The sequence below is a fragment of the Lynx canadensis genome, chromosome D3, assembly GCF_007474595.2.
Source record: "Lynx canadensis isolate LIC74 chromosome D3, mLynCan4.pri.v2, whole genome shotgun sequence".
NCBI lineage: Eukaryota > Metazoa > Chordata > Mammalia > Carnivora > Felidae > Lynx > Lynx canadensis.
The window spans coordinates 85,470,119-85,490,761 of NC_044314.2; the positions used below are offsets into that span (position 1 = coordinate 85,470,119).

General features: G+C 40.1%; 1 protein-coding gene across 1 annotated transcript; it reads left to right on the top strand.

The window, feature by feature from the left end:
* Positions 1-431: 431 nt before the first annotated feature.
* On the top strand, positions 432-20,252 carry ANAPC7 (anaphase promoting complex subunit 7). The gene is made up of 11 exons (XM_030336708.1): positions 432-631; positions 4,196-4,382; positions 6,725-6,844; positions 10,010-10,121; positions 10,459-10,612; positions 11,360-11,502; positions 13,435-13,552; positions 14,262-14,458; positions 16,704-16,928; positions 17,585-17,735; positions 19,380-20,252. The coding sequence occupies exons 1-11, from the start codon at positions 432-434 to the stop codon at positions 19,567-19,569; spliced, it is 1,797 nt and encodes a 598-aa protein (XP_030192568.1). The 3' UTR covers positions 19,570-20,252.
* The last annotated feature ends 391 nt before the right edge of the window (positions 20,253-20,643 follow it).

Below are 20,643 nucleotides of genomic sequence, written 5' to 3' on the forward strand. Positions count from 1 at the left end.
GCGCAAGTCCGATTGTAAAAGCAGTTAAGCCTGCCCCTAGCGCCTGATTAAAATATTTAACTCCAGCTGTAGGAGATTCTCCCCCAACTCTCCTGTATTGATTTATGATAAATCCATACGTTTTTATTAATTTTTGAGACACAAACTTCTCCCCGAGCCATCTTATTTCAATTGAACATGCATTCATACCGAAGTGCCTTTTGTCCCCAGCCCATTGTGAGCCCTCAATAAAGTTTGCCGCTTAGAACGATGACATAACTTTTGCTAAAACAAAACAAAATGAAACAAAAACAACCCCTAAACCAAATCATTCCACTTCATAGGATGCTTGGGGAAAGGAATGGAGTTTATTATATTTGTGGGTTTTTTTTTTTCCTCAGGCACTTCAATAGTTGCCTATTTTCCTGGGGGCGGTGCCGCTTGTGGACCCGATGGACCCCGGCGAGGCCGCCATTTTGGAGTCTTCCCTAAGGAGCTTCTACCGGCTTTTCGCGCCGCTGCCGCCGCTGCCAGCGGCCTTGCCGGGCAGGATGAATGTGATAGACCACGTGCGAGACATGGCGGCCGCGGGGCTGCACTCTAACGTGCGGCTCCTCAGCAGCTTGTTACTTACAATGAGTAATAACAACCCGTGAGTTGAGGCGGGGAGCGGCCTGGGGCTGAGGAGAAAGTGGCTCCGGTTTGGGAGCGGGGGCAGAGGGGGCCTGGGGACTGGCGGGAAGAGCGACCGCGGGCCTCTCCGCTGAGGCTTCGGGGTCAGCGAAGGCGTCGTCAGGCGGAGCCGTTCTGGGAACGCAAGTTGAGTTCACTTGGTCTCTGCGCTGTGCCAGACGCTGGGATGAGCTCCCTGAGGGAGATGTGGCGAGCGGCCGCTTCGAGAAATGGAAGGCGGAGGCTCTGAGGGCGAGCCTGGCTAGGGTTTCCCGAAAGTTGGGAGCGGCGGGTTTCCTGAGGCACCTGTCGCCCGGCAGAACGACTGTCACTTCGCTGGGCTGACTCCTCTCTTCCCGGCTCTTCCCCGAAGAACGTTTTCTCGCTCGCCGCCGCTCAGAAAGGCCCGGTCTTATACCTTCGTCCCCCATCTGAGATTGATCTTTTCCCCTTGAATGTGTCAGAAGGGTCCACTTTCTGGCCTCCAGAACCCCTGAAAACGGGAGACTCTGCTGGGTGGGAGTGGCGCCTTTTTAAGGACATGCAGTGCCCCTTTCTTGTTTTCAGAGCTGCGGTTTCTGGAGTCTTATGACGGATGCAGCGCAGGGCTCTTTCCAGCCTTGAGTGCGCGTTGCCCCCCCCTGCTTTAATTCCCCCATTGTACTTAAAACTCTCTCCCGTGACCTCCAAGGCCAAACATTTTTCTCCCCGACCTCCTCTCCTGTCCTCTGCTCACTGTGCTTCAGCCTTGCAGGCTCTTCTTTCTGTCACTTGAACACACCAAGCTCAGTTCTCAACTCAGGGCTTTGCATTTGCTGCTCCGCTTGCAGCCCTCACCTCAGAGAGCTGTGTCCTCCGTCAGGTTCCAGCTCAAGACATCCCTCCTAGAGAACAGCTTCTGTAACCATCAGAATTGTCCCTTACCCTCACTACTCCATCCCTTTATCCTGTTTTATATTCTGCGCCCCTTTTTTTTTTAATTGATGAAGGTCAGAAGGTGTTTTCCTAGCTTCAGGGAGGTCAGTTTAAATTCCGACCTTTATCGTTTATTATTAAGTTTCATATTGAATTGGCAGTATACACAGTAAAAAATTCAAACAGTACAGAAGAGGTATGCAGATAACCTAATTTACACAAACATGGGCTAAGCTTAGTGGATTAAACTGCTTCTAATTATCCTGTAACATCTGCAGGAGCCAAGAGTAATGACTAACTGGTGCATAAATTCCCATGAAGGAAAGTGTGCCTTGACCAGTCACTCAAAACCAACTGCAAGGCTGCAGAATAAACACAGAAGGCTGAAAGAGACCAGGGCTTCCTCGCTGTCAACACTAAGTGGATGGTGGTGAAATGATGGGTCTCACGGAGCAAGGTCCAGAAGCACACTCATGGAAATAAAATAGAGTAGCTGCATTACAGGCGCTTAACAGGCTTTTCCTTTCTGACCTAGACAGCTTCTAGAGCAGGCCAAATGCAAATGGGTCCACCCTGAGTAGAAAATTCAGTTACGCCACTCAGAAGTAGACTGTGGTGGGTCAGACTGAAGACTTTAGAATCAGAAGGACCAAAGTCCAGACATCATGGCTTCTCACGGAGTGTGTGAATTTGGGCAGTTTTACCTCCCTGAGGTTGTACACACTTCCTTAGCACATTCAATAAACATGTGAGTGCTCACTGCACAAAAGCACTGTACTGACCTCCTTAGGTGTTAAGAGTGATTAGAATACAGATCTTAAAAGTTCTCACCACAAGACCTCACTCCATCGTTTCCATTCACCACAGGCAACAACGATTAACAGTCTCGTGTGTCATTCCAAAGATAATTTATAGGTGTATAAGTAGGCATATGTGTTACAATATATAAATATCTGAATGCTTTGAGTGTAGCGATATTTTCTATTAAATCTTATTTCTCAGTAAATATATAGATTCTCAGAGTTGGAAGAGATCTTAACTAGCTGGACTATACCTTTTAGTCCTTGAATTTCCTTTGTAATTTTATATCCAGTGTTCAGCATACCTGTCCTTTTTTTCTTTAAGATTAAAAAAATTAGTGCTCGCTTAGGCAGCGACATATACTAAGATTAAAAAAATTAAGATAAACTTGACATACTATTAGATGCATCATTTTAAAGCATACATTTCTGTGTTCTTTTTTTTTTTAAGTTTATTTTTGAGAGAGGGAAAGCACAAGTGGAGGAGGGGCAGAGAGAGAGAGAGAGAGAGAGGGGGTCCCAAGCAGGCTCCACACTGTCAGTGCAGGGCCCCAATGTGGGGCTCTATCTCACCACCTTGGGATCATGACTTGAGCCAAAAAAAAAAAAAAAAAAAAAGAGTTGGACACTTAACTGACTGAACCACCCAAGGGCCCCCTTGGTTTTAAATCTATTCACAGAGTTGTACAACCATCACCACTGTCTATCCCAAACTTTCATTATCCCCAAAAGAAACCCCATATTCTATTAGTAATCACCCCTGGTCCCACTTTCTCCAGTCCCTGGCAGCTACTAATCTCTGGTATCTATTCTTGAGTATCCTTCATTTGTTGACAAATTAACTGTTCACACAGTTGACTGTGACTGTTCTTTCATTTTAAACAGCTATAGCTTTACTCGTCAAAGAAAAATGTGTAAATTCTTCTTGTCAGGAATGGTGGGGAGGTGGAATTGGCGATTAAAAATGTTTCCCATTAAGAATGGTGGCCAGCTTCTAGGCAGTTATTATGCTTGTGAGGAATGTTCAACATTAGTGAAAAAGTTTTGAAACATCTTCGTTCTTTTACACTGGTCCTTAAATCCCTGTGACTTGAGATAAAAATTCTAGTGTTAGTAGAAGTTTATTTTTGTATTAAAAAAAAACAAAAAACTTCATCAAATAAGGCTAATCCTCTTTCTATCCTATTCTGTCCCATTGGCTTATTCTATTCTATTTTATTCTATTCTGTTCTCATACTTCAGTATTTTAGTATTCCTATCTTCTTCAGTATTTGAAGAGTTTTCAGTTCCTTTGAAACCTCTTTTTGTTCAGCACTTTCCTGAAAAGGTTTCAAAGTGGTGAGGTTTCTCTTTTCCAAGTTGTTCAACCCTTCCTGGTAGAATTTGTTAAGTCATTGTGATTTTTCTCCTTTTGTCTATATTATGCTAAAAACCGATGTTAATATAAGAAAGTATGGATATATATATCAGATTGTTAAGTTAAGAGGACTTGGGCTAAGGAAGGGGAGGAAAAAATGTATAACATTTCTCTTTGTATATGTGTGTATTACTGTATTTGATTTAGAGGTATCATTGCTTTTTTAGTAAATAAAGGAGAAAAACATTAAAATAGAGCAATTTAAAGCAGTTTCCTGGATGTGCTGACCATATTAGCGTAGAGTGCGACTCTCATGCCTCTCATTTTAAGGACTAGCATTTAGGATATGTTGACTTTTTTGTAAACTGTCCTTATACAAGGCTTTATGCTAGGCTTATGTGGACACTAAGGAGGGTGTTCTGTCTAACAGTTCAAAATAACCCATGTAGGGGGTGTTTTCTTTGTTTTCCAGTGAGTTATTCTCCCCATCCCAGAAGTACCAGCTCTTGGTGTATCACGCAGATTCTCTCTTTCATGATAAAGAATATCGGAATGCTGTGAGTAAGTATACCATGGCTTTGCAGCAGAAGAAAGCCCTAAGTAAAACTTCAAAAGTGAGACCTTCAACTGGCAATTCCGCATCTACTCCGCAAAGTCAGGTAAATGGAGATGGAAGTGTGAATTTTTTTTTTTTTTTTTTTTTTTTTTTTTTTTGAGGGTGAGAGACTGAAAGAATTTACAAGACTGTGGACTAGATGTAGAGGAGGGGAAAATAAAAAATAGTTTTAAAGGAGAGCTGACTAGAGAAACAAAGATGAGAAACCACATAGATGCAAGAATGCGAAATTCACTCTGGATGAATCTAAAAATGGAATTAAACATGAATTATATGGGTTCACCGAGGTTCTGCATTGTTCCTCCCTTTTGTACAAACAGAACTCAAAATCCAGTGTTTTTATAAGTTTAATTAAAGTACAACTTTTAAAATGTAACTCAGGTATTAGGGTTGCCAGAACCTAGGGAAATTTATAGGAAATACTAAGAATTCCTGCCAGTTTTGGTTGCCTGATAATTAAATAAATGAAGGGGAGAATTGTAATTTCACACAGTCTTCTGATTTGATGGAGATATCCAATTACCAGAAATTAACTCTAATAGTAGACTCCAGAAGATTTACAGGGTGTATAACTAAGGCTGCTTATTGCAGCATTATTTTTAATGGTAAGAAACTGAAAGCAAGTGTTCATCAGTGGTGTCTAGTTAAATTAGCGCATAGCCATAAGATGGGATATGATGAACTATTACTGAAATGAAAAATGAGATAGAGGTACATGTGCTGATTTGAAAAGAACTACACATAATAGTAAGGAAAATAAGATTTGTAGAAGTCTGTTCTGTTTGTTTAAAGGGGATGGATTATAGATACATAAATATATCTTCGTATATGCCATATATATATATATATATATATAAATGCTGAAAATCGATATTAATAGAAAGTATGGATATGTATCAGATATATATCTGATATATATTATATATAAACGTATGTTGTATATGCATTATGTATGAAGGATTTTATGTGTAGAAGGAAAGAAATTTAACAGTGGAAAGCTTTAGGGAGAGGGGAATTTTTACTTTGCAATTTGACCCTCTTTTAAGTTTAAATTATACATGCAACTTACACTGAAAAGTAATGTCAGTAGGATGAACTGGGTGTGAAATTATAAGTCATGTTTTCTCTGCTTTGTATTTTTCCACATTTTGAAAAAAGACAAATTAATGTAGTTTCCCTTTTTTTTTTTTAAAGCCTCTATATCTTCATCTTGTTTTTTTTTTTTCTTTATGTAAAACCTTTGATTTTTGTTATTAAAGAGCTGATTGCCAGGATTTTCTCTATTTTCTTTTTATTTTACTTATTTATTTTTTAAATAATCTCTACACCCAGTGTGAGACTTAAACTCACAGTCCTGAGATGAAGAGTTGCACACTCCACTGACTGAGCCAACCAGGCACCCCAGGATTTTCTCTGTTTTCTGACACTGAATGGAAATCATGTATATTATCCACACAGGGTCACTCATAGAAGTAGCTAACTTTTTGAGCATTCAGTATGCCAAGCACCATGCTAAACCTTTCATATTAATTAAATGCACTTAATCTTTAAGGAATTTTTTTTACCTCACATTTTAATTTTTTTAAGTTTTTGTTTTAATTCCAGTTAGTTAACATACAGTGTTGTATTAGTTTCAGATATACAATATAGTAATTCACCACTTCCATACATCACCCTGTGCTCATCACAACTAGTGTACTCCTTAATCCCCATCACCTATTTAACCTATCCCCTTAGCCCCTCCCCTCTGGTAACCATCAGTTTGTTTTCTATAATTAATCTTTAAGGAATTTTTCAAAAATTAAGATCTATTTCACCTCCCAGAATTAACAGTTCACTGGGTTGTAGTATATTCACAAAATTGTGCAACTGTCATCACTTTAATTCCAGAACATTTTCATCACCCTAGGAAATTTGCAAGCCTTTTATCTCTTTTATCTCTTTAGCCTCTGGGAATCACTAACCTTTTTCTGTCTCTATGGATTTACCTATTCTGGACATTGCATATGAATAGAATCATACAGTATGTGACCTTTTGTGTCTGGTTTCTTTTACTTGAGCATAATGTTTTTAGATTTGACCCATGTTATGGCATGAATCGGTTCTTTGTTCTTTTTTATTGCTGAATAATATTCCATTGTGTGGATATGCCATAACTATTCATTAGTTGATGGACATTTATGTTATTTCCACTTCTTGTCTATCAGTAATGTTTATATAAACATTTATGTGCAGGTTTTTGTGTGAACATAGGTTTTCAGTTCTCTTGGCTGGATGTGTAGGGGCAGAATTGCTGGGTCATATAGTAACTCTATGTTTAACGTTTTGAGGAACTGCCTTACTGTTGAAGTAATATTTTGAAGAAATGTTTTCATTGCCTCTTAGTGTCTTCCATCTGAAATTGAAGTGAAATACAAAATGGCTGAATGTTATACAATGCTAAAACAAGATAAGGATGCCATTGCTATTCTTGATGGGATCCCTTCAAGACAAAGAACTCCCAAAGTAAGTTGAATTGACAATTTGGTATATATTCTTCTCCTACCCAGTCCTTCCAACCCATTTCCTCCATGTTTTCTCCATGCATTAGGGAGTCCATCTGAATATTTTACTCTTGACTCACTTTGTTCCCCTGAAAATGGAGTAGATGAGGTTCAGAGAGATAGAAGAATTACTTACTTATGAAACTCTGAAAATTCGTCTGATGAAAATGGTAGCTGGAGAATATTACAAGTGCTCATATTTTGGTATTTCTTACCAATGGAAATAATTTGTAAACGCTTCCAGGTGGCAACAGTACTGTTTTAAGAATCTCATGTTTTGCATTCTATAGGTGTCCCCATTTGATTATATGAGTGAGTTTATTAATCCCTTTGGTTTCAAGATCCAGGACTACAAGATCTTTATTTGTGTGTGAGATACATATTTGTGTTTGAATTGGTAACATATCAGTAGAACACCTTCAACTGAAATCAAAAGATCTTGTCTGAGTTTAGGGCATACAAGCTGTGAAGTGTGTAGTATGAACTTGGGCAAGTTACCGATTTGAACTTTACTTTTTTTTTCTTATTTATAAAATGAGGTTAATAATACTTTGCTAACTTTAAGTTCCTTTATGAAAGAATACTTTTTAAAGTACTATACTGTAAGGAGTATTATATTGGGCATCTTTGATTACCGGTTTTTTTTGAAGTCCAGTTTAGAGGAACAGTGAGAATCTTTGCTTTTAGTATTGAATTCACATCAGTGGTTAATATTCTACCGTGTATTCTCATGTCACCTGCCTTCCTCACTTCACTGAAGAACTGTTCTGTGCACCTTGTGCTTAATGATAAGGAATTTTATATGTAAGATGCCTGTGTACTTCCTCCTGCCCTTAGAAAAGGAATCTAAGCGGTGGTGTAGTGTTTTTTCTCCTAAGTGTCGGCTGAGTTTTAAAAGTAACCAATCAAACTTGATTAGAACATGTGTAAGCATCTCATTGAAGATTTATGTATTATTTTCTGAGTTTTTTAAAACTAAGCGATTTTCCCAGTTTATTTTACGGTACTGGCTGCTATTAAAAATATTTGGAAACATGTTTTAGAATAACCTGTCTCATAATAAGCTTGGATACTATATGCTGAATTTTTTTCTGATATCCTATGAAAGTCTTAACCCCAAGGATAATTTTTTTTGCCTATGTGAGGAGTGTCTTTCTTTTGGAAGATGCCATTTTGATTATAAACTTTGAATGATACCTGTTCCTTATCTTATTGGAAATGTACCATAATTTCCTCCTTAATGACTTGAGGGTGGGGACATTTTTTGAAAATGAGTAATGGCAAATAAGCTCAGCTTTGTGGTATCTAACACTTTGGTATTTAAAGCCACCATTTTAAGAGGGACTAAAGGAATCCACATTTGTTAGGAGTACATATCCTTCATTCTGTAGAGCTGTTGTAGCCAGGAACAAGCAAAGATGTATGCCTCAAACATAAACCTATAATATTTACAGTTTTTCTTTCTTGTCCGTTAGGGAGTTAACTGGCTTCTCAGTCTGTGTAAAGGACAAGGAAGTGAGTCAAAATACGTCTAAATGAACGTCTGTTAATGTATGGTAAACACCACCACACATTTCTTCACTTTTTAAAGGAAAATTCCAGTGTGAGATTATTATATCTTGGTAAATCTTCAACTTTTAAAAGTAAACATATCAACATACAATTTCTCACTCAGTTTTTAGAAAATGATGACTGCTTGTGTTTATGGCGTGTGGCTTTGTGATGTTCCCAAGTAAGGATCTGCTTTAAAAAGGATTGACTTTCTCATAGGTAGTACTCAAAACTCATTCTTTTGAAGTGACAGGTAGTTTAAAGGGAATTTTAATATTTGTTGAGACAGATGATGTGTGGGTCATAGTTTGTTAATAACAAGCAGTCAAGAAAGGATCTTAAATTTAACCTTTTATTCTTTTCAAGTATTGACACCAATACTGGAGTTTTCCTTTAAGTATTTTCTTTTGCATTTTCAACATAGCCTAAAATGGAAAAGCTGAGGCCAAATAAAGTTTTATTTCTGGTATTGCATTATTTCATTGTTTGAATCATCAGTATGGATTAATGCCATACTAGATTGTTTTATATACTGTAAGTCATAATTGGAACAGATGTTCTTCATCTTCAGAGCCACTCTTTTGAGTAAATATCTGGCATACCAGGCTACAAATAACTGAAGAGATTGGGGATTGGCTTTTTTTCTTTTGTGTGTTCATGTTGACTGCTTCCTTAGGTTAATGACCTGGCAAAAATTGCTGTGTTTAAGATCTATCAATTTCAAATTGGAATGTTCTCTTTTTCTCCCTGTAGTATTAAGATCATTTACTTTTCCCTGTAACTTCTACATTCTTTGGAACTTTTAGGTTTTCTCAAATTTTCCTTGTTGCATTTTTAGGGTTATTTTAATAGAGCTTTACTGAGTTACATATTTGAATTGTGCTAAAAATGCATTTATTGGATTTAAGTGATGTAGCTAACCTTTGGATCATTGTCACTTCTAGAAGTCAGTCAGAGTTTGACTTCTGTAGCATTACTTGGAAGAGTCAGATAGTCAGATAGGTCCAAGCTTTAAGCGTTAGAAAGGCAACAGTCTAGCTTCTAGAATAATTATCAGAAGCCAAGTATGTAACTCTGTATCTGTCATTTCCTTTTTGGGGAAAATTCATCTGGTCTTTCTTAACAAGCTGTGTTAAGAATTCCTCTCTTTCTTATGCCTCAATATAATTGCATTTAAAGTATGTAAACTTGAGCACTTCTAGGTAGTTCATCTTCTAAAGATCAAGAAAGAATCAAGGTAATTAGATTTCTGTAACATTTCTCAAATATATATTACTCCTATTTCCAGGGGCAGTATCTTTGGTCTAGATATTACTGGACCTTTTGTTTGGGTAAGTGAGAGGAATTTGACTTTCCTCTTAGAAATGGGAGGACCTAGGAAAAGCAAAGGTAGTAATTTCCTCTTTGGTTTAAAGAATGGGATTGGTCTTTGTTTATTTCCACTGAGCTATGGGTAGATTTTCCAGTAAAAAGTAGAATAGTAGCTGGTAATAAAAAATCAGGACTTAATTGGTGGTGAGATACTTTCTTTGCAATGTACGCTTATCTTACTGTCTTGTGTTTTTGTTTGTTACAGATAAACATGATGCTGGCAAATCTATACAAGAAGGCTGGTCAGGAGCGCCCTTCAGTCACCAGCTATAAGGAAGTGCTGAGGCAGTGCCCATTAGCCCTCGATGCCATTCTAGGTACAGGTTATTCTCAGTTTATTTCTATGTAGTGTTTACTCTCTGAGATGTTAGTTCTCAGTCTTGGCTATACATTAGAATTTTCCCGTGCCTAACTTCCAGAGAGTGATCCAGTAGATTATTATTGTCATGTATTTTTCACACATCAAGAAATTTAAATTTAAATTGATTTCACACAGTCAAGAATATTAAATTATGGTTGTTTTGCCATCTGCATCTTGCTCAGAATAGGGAAAGGGCACCTTGTAGTCCATGGAAAGGGTAACTTATTGCTTCTTGCATTGCAGAAGAGGAGAGCTGTGCCTCACTTTATTTCTCCTGTTTTCTGTTGGATTAGGTTTGCTGTCCCTTTCTGTAAAAGGCGCAGAGGTGGCATCGATGACAATGAATGTGATCCAGACTGTGCCTAACTTGGATTGGCTCTCTGTGTGGATCAAAGCATATGCTTTTGTGCACACTGGTGACAACTCGAGAGCAATCAATACCATCTGGTGAGAGACACAAAGTTAATTCAGTTTTCTTGAGGCCCTTTGCTTGTATGGAGATCTGATGTATCTAAATTAGCAAAATAGAAATAGGAGATGCTTATCTCTTGGTGTCGTAGCCTATTGTCTTTAGGCTTTCTTAGTCTCTTAACGTACTTAATGGTCCTAAGAGTAAGAATCCCTGCTGTGAGGACCTGTTAAATGTAAACTTTGACCAAGTTCAGCTCTGTATTTGCAAAAGTGGTAACCCTTGTAAAGCAGATTGTCTTAGTGTGTCATGCTTGAACCTGGATGAACATTGTCTTTGGACATCCCAGGAGCATAAATTGCAGCATCTGACCTGGGTTGTTTCTGTAGAACTGGGATTTTCTTTCTACTCAAGTAAAGTCCTGGGACAAGAGACTGGGTCTTGTGTTATATGAAGTAATTTGGTTGAGTAGTAAGTAGCAGTCACTTGTGAATGACATTACATTTAACACCATGTTGTCCTCTGAAAACCTACAACCAAAAAGTTCTTTCTAGGTAATGAGAGATTTCTGTTCATTCTGAATATTGGCTTTCTTACCCTATGTAATATTCTTTAAATCATAAACTCAGGATGAGAAAATATAGTGAATATGGTTTGTTTTAAAAGTTTTTATTATGAAATATATATACACAAAAGAGAATAGTACCTATATTGCCTGTCATCCAGATTCAGCAACTAAGAGGATTCATAATAGATGTTAAGGGTCAATGTTTAATATTTTGAAGTTCACTAGAGAAAAAGTCCTTATTGCGAGATAACGTGGACCTGCTGGGAAGCTTAGCAGATCTGTACTTCAGAGCTGGAGACAATAAAAACTCTGTCCTCAAGTTTGAACAGGCACAGATGTTGGATCCTTATCTGATAAAAGGTAAGTAATTCTTGAGGCAGGGTGAAAGTACCTGTAGAGGGGAGGATCAAGAAAGAAAGGGAGAAAATATAGCATGATCTTCTGATACTAGTTTTCATATAAATATTTTGTGGAACTTATTACAGTAGCCTTTTACCTTTTTAGAGGTCCTGACACATGTCTGTAACACTTGAGTAATTCCATTTTGAGCAGTTGTTTTTGCTTGAATTCAAGTGTCTCCAGACAGATCATTATTTGGCTCTTTTTCTTTTGGGAGAGGTGATATCCCTTCCTTATGATTTGTAAATTTATGTATGGTGTGCCTGACTGGGAATTTGGATGGCATCCCCAAAACCGTAGTATCCTTTTAGGGAATGTAGCTTCACTGTGTCCTTATTATAGTTAAAAGGCAGTAAGTGAATAGACATTAAGAAAGGGATGAGATGATTGAAGGAAGTGATTAGGAATGAACAACAAAAAAATCATTGATCTGAAAGATTATAGCTGAAGGAGTGAGCCATAGGGACTTCCAAAGGGTGAGTGTCCAGTGACTGGCAGCAAGTGATGGGTAGTGGGAAATAATGTCTCATAGATAGGCTGAAATCTGCTTGTAAAGTCCCAAAAGAGGCCATCAGAAGAATAATGACCTGGTGACAGTAGTTAGTTCTGTAGACTCTTAAGCCATGAAAACAACAGAGCAGGGAGATGAGGAAACAGATCCAGAAAGATGAATTCATTTGCCTAAGGTCTCCCTCCTGTCCAGTGCTTATTTCTCTCCTCAGAGCTGCCTGTGCCCATGATGAAAATGGTGTGTTAGAAATACTAGTCTGGCATTAGTTGACAGCTTGGAGTTGAAACCTCAGGCCCGAGTTTGGGGGTCAGCAGGAGTGTTGCAGTGATCTTGTCATGAGAGGCATTTTCCTTGGAGCCTGAAGGGATAACAAGGGATGAGGGGGGTGGTGGGAGGAGCTAGGTGACAGCAAGCATGCTACCCTTTTTATAGAACATGAGTGAGAAAAAGCAGGGAGTGGGGTGATCTTAAATCAACTGGACTCCAGAAAGAACTAGATGCTTTTTCTGGAATAGGCTAACTTTTTCTGAGACCCACTGTCATATTCAGTGTATACTCTTGACTATGCTTAGGCCTCTTGGAGAAGAGAACTTACTTAATGCTTTTTTTGGGCCTTTTCTGGATATGAGTTTGGATAGCTATATATCATGCCACAGGTTGTAGGGATGAACAGTTCCCGAAAATAATTGGCTTTCAGGTTGTGAGGTGTAGTTCCTTTACTCCTTTGCTTTTTTGCTAGCTATTTATTTATTTATTTAGAGTGAGTGGGGAGTGGGGGGAGGGAGGGAAGGGCAGAGAGGGAGAGAGAATTCCAAGCAGGCTCTGCACCATCAGCACAGAGCCTGATGTGGAGCTCAAACTCATGAACCATGAGATCATGACCTGAGCTGGAATCAAAAGTTGGACACTTACCGATTGAGCCACCCAGGTGCCCCTCTACTCCTTTGCTTTTTAAATTTTTTGGATGTGTTTTGTCTTTTTAATAGTCACGTTGTAGGAAACTGGGAATGCTGGTGGGAGGAGCTCATGATTGTGGAAAGGGCTCAGACCAAGCCGGAGCTGGGGCCTCAGTGGGGACTCTGATGAAGGCTACTGCTCATTTATAAAGGACTCCTGCCTGCTTTTTAAAAAAGCCTCTTCCGGGGCGCCTGGGTGGCGCAGTCGGTTAAGCGTCCGACTTCAGCCAGGTCACGATCTCGCGGTCCGTGAGTTCGAGCCCCGCGTCGGGCTCTGGGCTGATGGCTCAGAGCCTGGAGCCTGTTTCCGGTTCTGTGTCTCCCTCTCTCTCTGCCCCTCCCCCATTCGTGCTCTGTCTCTCTCTGTCCCAAAAATAAATAAACGTTGAAAAAAAAAAAAAATTAAAAAAGCCTCTTCCTTTCTAGGAATGGATGTATATGGCTACCTCCTGGCAAGAGAAGGGCGGCTAGAGGATGTGGAGAACCTTGGCTGCCGCCTTTTTAATATTTCTGATCAGCATGCAGAACCCTGGGTAGTCTCTGGGTATGTTTATGCATTCTTTTTTCTTTCCAGGTTTCAGTACATCCTTTAGGAAATTGTGGTGCCTCCCAAATAGAATATAGGTTGAAAACACAGATTAAGAGATAATCAGACTTAGATTCAGATCAAGGCCTTTGACGTTGGATATATTAGTTACCTCTCTGAATCTCTTTTCTCATTTGGAAAATGAGGATTTTCATGGGGCAGGTATCAACTGAGACAGTGCATCATGCTTAGCACTGGAAGCCATCAGTGAACAGGCTAGGAGCTGCTGCTTTGTTATTTACCGTGGCTTTATAAGTTCTCTAAATATCTCTCACCTGATAACATATCCAGACATCAGGTTCTTTTCCATAATTTTTCCTTCCATATCAAGATTTGTTCTTAAATATTTAGGATTGCCTGGGTGGCTCAGTTGGTTGAGCGTCTGACTCTTGATTTAGGCCCGTGACATGATCTCAGAGTGGCGAGATGAAGTCCTGTGTCAGCCTCCACACTCAGTGTGGATCCTGCTTACGTTATTCTCTCTCTCTTCATAAATAAATGAAATACAGAAAATGGGTTTTTTGGTACCCCCTCTCCCCTCAGTATCTTAGGTTAAACCTTTAATGGTTTGCAATAAGGATCAGGTAGCATGCCTTCTGTTTGGTTTTTAGATGAAGTTTCTTTACCATTTTCTTTTAGGTAATTTTTTTTTTTTCTTTCCCTCCAGGTGTCATAGCTTCTATAGCAAACGTTACTCTCGGGCCCTCTATTTAGGAGCCAAGGCCATTCAGCTGAATAGTAATAGCGTTCAAGCTTTGCTACTTAAGGGAGCAGCACTTAGAAACATGGGCAGAGTCCAAGAAGCAATAATCCACTTTCGGGAGGCTATACGGCTTGCACCTTGTCGCTTAGATTGTTATGAAGGTAAGATGAAAGATACAGATAAATAGTGTGTGGCATCAACTTGGATGGAAGGTTTTGCTAGGCCAGCAGTTACCAAACCCTGTTGTATGTTAGAGTTCTCTGGGGGTACATTTTAAAATCTTGATGCCAGGTCACTCCACTATAGTCTAAATCAGAATATTGTGGTTGTGTGATAGGCACAGTATTTTTTTGATGATCCCAGGTAATGCCAACATGCACGTAAGTTTGGGAATCACTGCATTAGGCATTTATTAGGCATTTTAGAAATCATTTAGGATTTTCACTTGAACTTTAGAATTTTTTTCTCATTCTTTTTTTCTGGTTTTTGGTGAGGGTGTAGTTGGGGTAGGTTTTTTTGTCCTATTTCTGATTGTTTTTCAAACATGGCCCACTCCTTAATGTGAATCTCTGTGCTGGCAGTATGCTAGAGTGCTTGGTTGTGTCTTATTTTTTTAACAGTTGTCTTACCTCAAGCCAGAAATATTACTCATGGGGTAACTCCATATCCATATAACAGTGTCGGTTGTGGGAACTAGTCTGTTCATTGTGACCTCCTGAGTGGGCACGATCAGGGTCAAACTTTGTTTTGTTATGTGCTATTTTAAGTACATGTGAACTGACCCTAGGAGTTAAAAGGAGCTGTGCCAGCTTCAGCAACGTTTGGTGACTCAGTCACAGATGTTAAAATAGATCTTACAAGATGCAGTTCCTCCAAAAGCATATTTTTATAAGAATTCAAAAATAAACCCAGGAGTCTAGGAGTGACTTGTTCTTAACAGGAAGATGAGTTTCAGATTTGAGAAAGAAAATTTGGAAGTTGGGGTAAAGAACAAATCTGCTTAGATATTCAGAGAGCTTTGCCTATTGTGGATTTGTTCTTAAAGTGTCCCCAGTAAATCAGGCTTTTGGTTCCAGTTTAAATTTTTGATCCTGAAACTGTAACTTCCCAAGCCTCTCAGCTGCTTTTGTCACGCTAGTTCCTTTCTGCTGCATGCCTGTTTCACAAGAGCCTAGGAATGCAGTTGAATAACGAACTCCACAACATTTGGACAGAGGATAGTTAGAGTCACTGGGGGTGGAGGACCTTCTGCAGGCCAGCTTCGTGGTCTCCCTGCACTCAAGCTACCATTTGGAGTTTTGAATCAGGATGACATTATGCTGTCCAGTGCTTCTTGCAACCTCCAGCTGAGCTTCCTTTATTGGCAGAGGCACTGGATTAGTGAAGTGCATTCTTTCCATTTCCTTCTGAAGTTCCAGTGGGGGCTTTAGCAGGGAAATGAAACTACTCAATACGTAGTTGAAAGAGCCGTATTCGGAATCCAACACATTGACCCGAAGAGTTAGGTAATTTCTGTTAAGTAACCATAGTGTGTGGTAGAATGTGCATGCACAAATATTATAAATGCTGCTGGGGTGGAGGAGTATGCAGAGAAAATCTGCCAGGGATGTGTGGGTTTGGAGTTTAAGCTGTTTTTCTGTTTTGATGAGTGCTTTGTGTCAAAAAGTACTTCCTCTGTTCTCAAGTTCTTGGCAAGAAGAGTTGAGAGTTGACTCTGCTTGAAGTGTCCCCATAGGGCATCTTGTTGTGGGTATGATAAGAGGCAGGAGCTGCCAGTCTTGATTTGATGTATTTGGCCCATCTGATTAAGTATTTTCCATCTAGGTTAGGGAAACGTTCAGCAAATGTCTTTTGAGATAGCTTTTATGTTTTAAATGAAAAGTTGTCCTTCTCTTTAGGTTGCTCCCTAAGTCTGTTAGTAGAAAACTACGCCAAACTAGTAGTTTTGTAGAACTGGATTTCACTTGGAACTTAGGAGCTCTTCCATGTAAGCCTAGGACTAAAGGTGACTGAAGACAGCTGGAAATCAATGGTTCATTAAGGGGCAGTAGAACCTTGGGTTTTGTTGTCAGCACCATCTCTGTTTCAAGTAATGATTAGGGTCTCGTTTGTTCCTCTATCATTCAGCTGGGCTGCCTACATGCTTCAGTTTACTTATGTGTGTTTCCTTCGCTAACTAAAGGTGCCTTTGCAGTGCATGCAGCCTTTTTCCGCATCCCTCAAGTGCTCTGGGGAAGAGCACTTATTCCATCTAGACTACTCTCCAGTCTGATCTCATCATCAGAGTTTTCCCCTGGCCTGCCCTTTGTCTGAAACTTTGAAGGTTTACATTCTGGAAGGCTGTCAGAGTGGAAGCATTGCTTGGAATGGTAATGTGGTTGAGCTTTCTGTGTTTTATTTTTTCAGGTCTCATTGAATGTTACTTAGCTTCCAACAGTATTCGTGAAGCAATGGTAATGGCTAACAACGTTTACAAAACTCTAGGAGCAAATGCACAGACCCTTACCCTTTTAGCCACTGTTTGTCTTGAAGACCCAGTGACACAGGAGAAAGCCAAAACTTTATTAGATAAAGCCCTGACCCAAAGGCCGGATTACATTAAGGCTGTGGTGAAAAAAGCAGAACTACTTAGTAAGTGTATCTTATTTACTTCCCTTTTGTCGTTAATTATATAAAACCTGATCTCATTGGATTTCCTGGTCCCAGCTGGTTACAGATGACCAGTCAGGTGTGTGCCTTTTTACAGTAGGTTTGAGTCCATACAACCAAATGTAGCTGGCTTAAACTGGCCTGGATTGGCAGTGACTGACTTTTTGAGTGGCTCAAACCAGCTATACTTGGTTGGTACCTGTTCAGCTTACTTTGATCTGGTCTTGGTTGTCCTGAACTAGTTTGGGCTAAATATAACTGGTTTTAGCCAGCTTGAACTGTTTTGACCCATCTGGATTTGCTTATGACTTCCTTTTAGCTTTGGTTGTTTTAGTCCTAATTTATGATAAAGTCCTGGGTTTGGGCTAGTTTGGCAAATAAAATGCATTTTGGCTTTTTATTTGAACTTAGGTTAAGAGTATATTTTTCAAAATCAGAACTCAGGCTGTACATTTCCTAATAGAAGAGGAATTCATATGAGCTTGTTATTTCCTGCCACACCACTGTTCTCTTAAGGACATCTACAGATAGATTGTTGGATTATAATCATTGTTGTGGTTTTGTGTATATGATTTGAGATGGGAGTATATTTTCAAAATGTTGTGTAAGTAGGAAAATGAGGGTCTTTTTCTTTTCAGGCAGAGAACAGAAATATGAAGATGGAATTGCTTTGCTGAGGAATGCACTAGCTAATCAGAGTGACTGTGTCCTGCATCGGATCCTAGGAGATTTCCTTGTAGCTGTCAATGAGTATCAGGAAGCAATGGACCAATATAGTATAGCACTAAGGTAGGCACTTAGCCTCCCATGGGGGGGAAGGTCAATGAGGGGTAGAAGAGGCAGGGAACTATGTAACAGGAGTTCTGGAAACATACACACTTTTGTGCCCATGGTTGAAAACAGAGTAATGATAGTAATGGTAGAAGAGTTATTTGTGAGTTCATAACTTCTAAAAAAAAAAAAATAATAATTTCATAAAGTATATTAGCAACATTAAAGAACTGTTTCACTCCTAACCAGCCCACACCACTATATCATCAGTTTTCATTTGTGTAGATCATCTTCCTGGCCTCACCCATGCATAAACGTATTTTTATAGGGTATATGTAGTTATATATTTTATATTCTGCTTTTTCAAATCAAAGTATTGTAAGTACTTTCCCATGTTTCTATCTACTGTAGTAGTTAAGAACTTAAGCTCTGAAGTTTGAATACTACCTTCACAACACCTGTTATATTGGGCAAGTTACTAACAGATTTCCTTGTCTATATCTACCTTATTAGGTATTAAATGATTAAATGAGGATTAAATTATTATTCCATGTAAAGCTCTTAGTGCTGTGCCTGGTACATAGTAAATACTAAATAAATAGTGGTATTCTTACTGTTTAACATAGAAGTGATTTCTTTGAGGGTTGTCTCCGTGTCTATAAAGTTATGGTGAAGGCCTGTCTTTAATTGAGTCTGATCACATCCATTTACTTGTTCAGCAGTTGAGCACCATGCATGTGCCTGGCATCTCAGTAACCACTGGGTATGCTGTGATTCCGGGAGCTCTCGGTCTCAGGCGTGCAGACTGATCGATGCCACGTGCTAAGTGCTTTCATAGCAGTCTCTAGAAGGCAAGGTGGGAGCCCATAGGGCTGGGAGCCCTGGGTGTGGGTGAGAGCTGTATGGAAGTTTTCAGGGAAGAGGTAACAAATCAATCTACAGTTATGTAAGTAGGAACAGGACTCATTAGAGGTGGGATTTGCTAGAGATTGGACACCCGCTGGCCTTGATGGTAACCACAAAGGCAAGAGGAAGAATTGCTTAGAAGTCAAATAAATGTTCTGGAGCCTCTGAACTTTGGGGGTTTGGGCATGTGTAATGACTCAGCTGCTAAACTCGAATGCTTGGGTAGGGGGGTAGCTTTGGGTCCTGGGGTCTAACTTAGGAGTTGACAAATCTGTTCCATGGTAAGCATGATTTGATTGACTACTGAAATGCTGATATGGTTAATTATGTCAGAAGAATGTGAAACACCTTAACTCACAGAAAAATAAGTATTATTTTGTAACTTTGTAGCCTAAAAATCTGATACTGTTAAGAAATTACATTTGAATTTTTCTGTTAATGGTGGTTTGCTGCTTTTTCATTTGTGTTATCTAGTATCTTCCTCTAGCAGAATGCTGGGCTAATAATGTTTAAGAAATACGTGGAGAAAAACTCAAATTAAGAATTCTAAAAATTAGGACAAGACGCCTTTTTTCACTTCTAGTGGTGGACTCCCTCGATCCTGCCTGTGGAACCACAGTTGTTTGGAGAGGCCAGGCATTAGCAGTTTCTCTGTGACTGGGTGGTCATTTCACTGCCGTGCCAGGGAGATGACGCATCAGCCAGCAAGAAGCAAGGCAGAGATTCAGGCCTCTCCTTTGTTTTGTTGTCCCCTAGTTTGGACCCCAATGACCAGAAGTCTCTAGAGGGGATGCAGAAGATGGAGAAGGAGGAGAGTCCCACGGATGCCACTCAGGAGGAGGATGTGGACGACATGGAAGGGAGTGGGGAAGAAGGGGACCTGGAGGGCAGCGACAGTGAGGCGGCCCAGTGGGCTGACCAGGAGCAGTGGTTCGGCATGCAGTGAGGCAGGCGGCAGCTCTGTGGCCACACTGGCCTGCCCTGCTCTGAGCACTTCCGTGGACTGAAGGAGCCCGGAGGAGCCCGCTCTCTGGGAGGACATTGATTCCGCATGTAATTGCAGCAGGGGGTCTCTGCCCCTCGCTCCGTATTTCTAGTAGTGAATTCATTTTTAAAAACTGAGCCTGACCAACCTTCCATCTATCTCTGTCCTCCCCTGCTCCAGCCAGGGAGGATCGAGTGAGCTCTCTGGGAGGCCTGCAGATGTGCCAGGGCTTCTGGGACAGAGTGCTTTTTATATAACTAATTTCTAAATCTGAAAGCTTGAGGAATAGACAGTGTTTTGTCTGTGACATTGTGGGTGAGTTTAAAGGAGTGACTTGTCACCCAGAGCAAAAGCGTCCTCTCCCATGTCAGACAGCAGCATGGGCTGGCCCTTTCAGAGCGGGTTTCCTGTCCCGGAAATCATCATCCTGAGCTGTCCAAACTTCCCTAGTAACCTTGCTTCCTTCTGCAATGTTAGTAATGCCTTAAGCTGACAGTTGCTATTTTGCAGAACAATTTTCCTATTTGCTAATCTGGTAACTTGCCTATGAGCCTGGGCCGGATCTGAGAAACAGGTGTGACCTAGAGCATGACCAGAGGCACACCTGGGGTAATTAACTAATAAAACTGTTTTTTGTACAGTAATGGTGTTGGGTTGATCAGAATGGAAGCCCTTTATAGATTCTTACTTTTTTTGGTCTCTCACAATGCATTGATTCAGCCCCAGAATTATTTGCCATAAATACACTCCCTTTCTTCCCAGAGTTTTGGGAGCCAGGAGGATTGGTAACTTCGGGTAACATTGAGCTAATTCATCTATTTGCATTTTTGATTGGTTAAATTCCCCCGGGGGGTGAGTCTTTGGCCTGTTTTAGACTGGTTCCTCCCAGTTCTGTCAGAGGCACTAAAGTCTGTGTATGGTTTCAGCATTCTGTCACCGGGTCAGCAGGGGGCGCGTTCCCTGGGCTTGGTGCTGGGAGAGTTCGCCTACCGTCTTCCCCTTGTTTCTTCAGATGCAGTGCTTTTCACTCTATCC

Coding starts and splice junctions, on each gene's coding strand:
- ANAPC7 (XM_030336708.1), top strand. CDS start 432: ATGGACCCCGGCGAGGCCGCCATTTTGGAGTCTTCCCTAAGGAGCTTC. Junction 632..4,195: donor ACAATGAGTAATAACAACCC/GTGAGTTGAGGC, acceptor TTTGTTTTCCAG/TGAGTTATTCTCCCCATCCC. Junction 6,845..10,009: donor CAAGACAAAGAACTCCCAAA/GTAAGTTGAATT, acceptor TGTTTGTTACAG/ATAAACATGATGCTGGCAAA.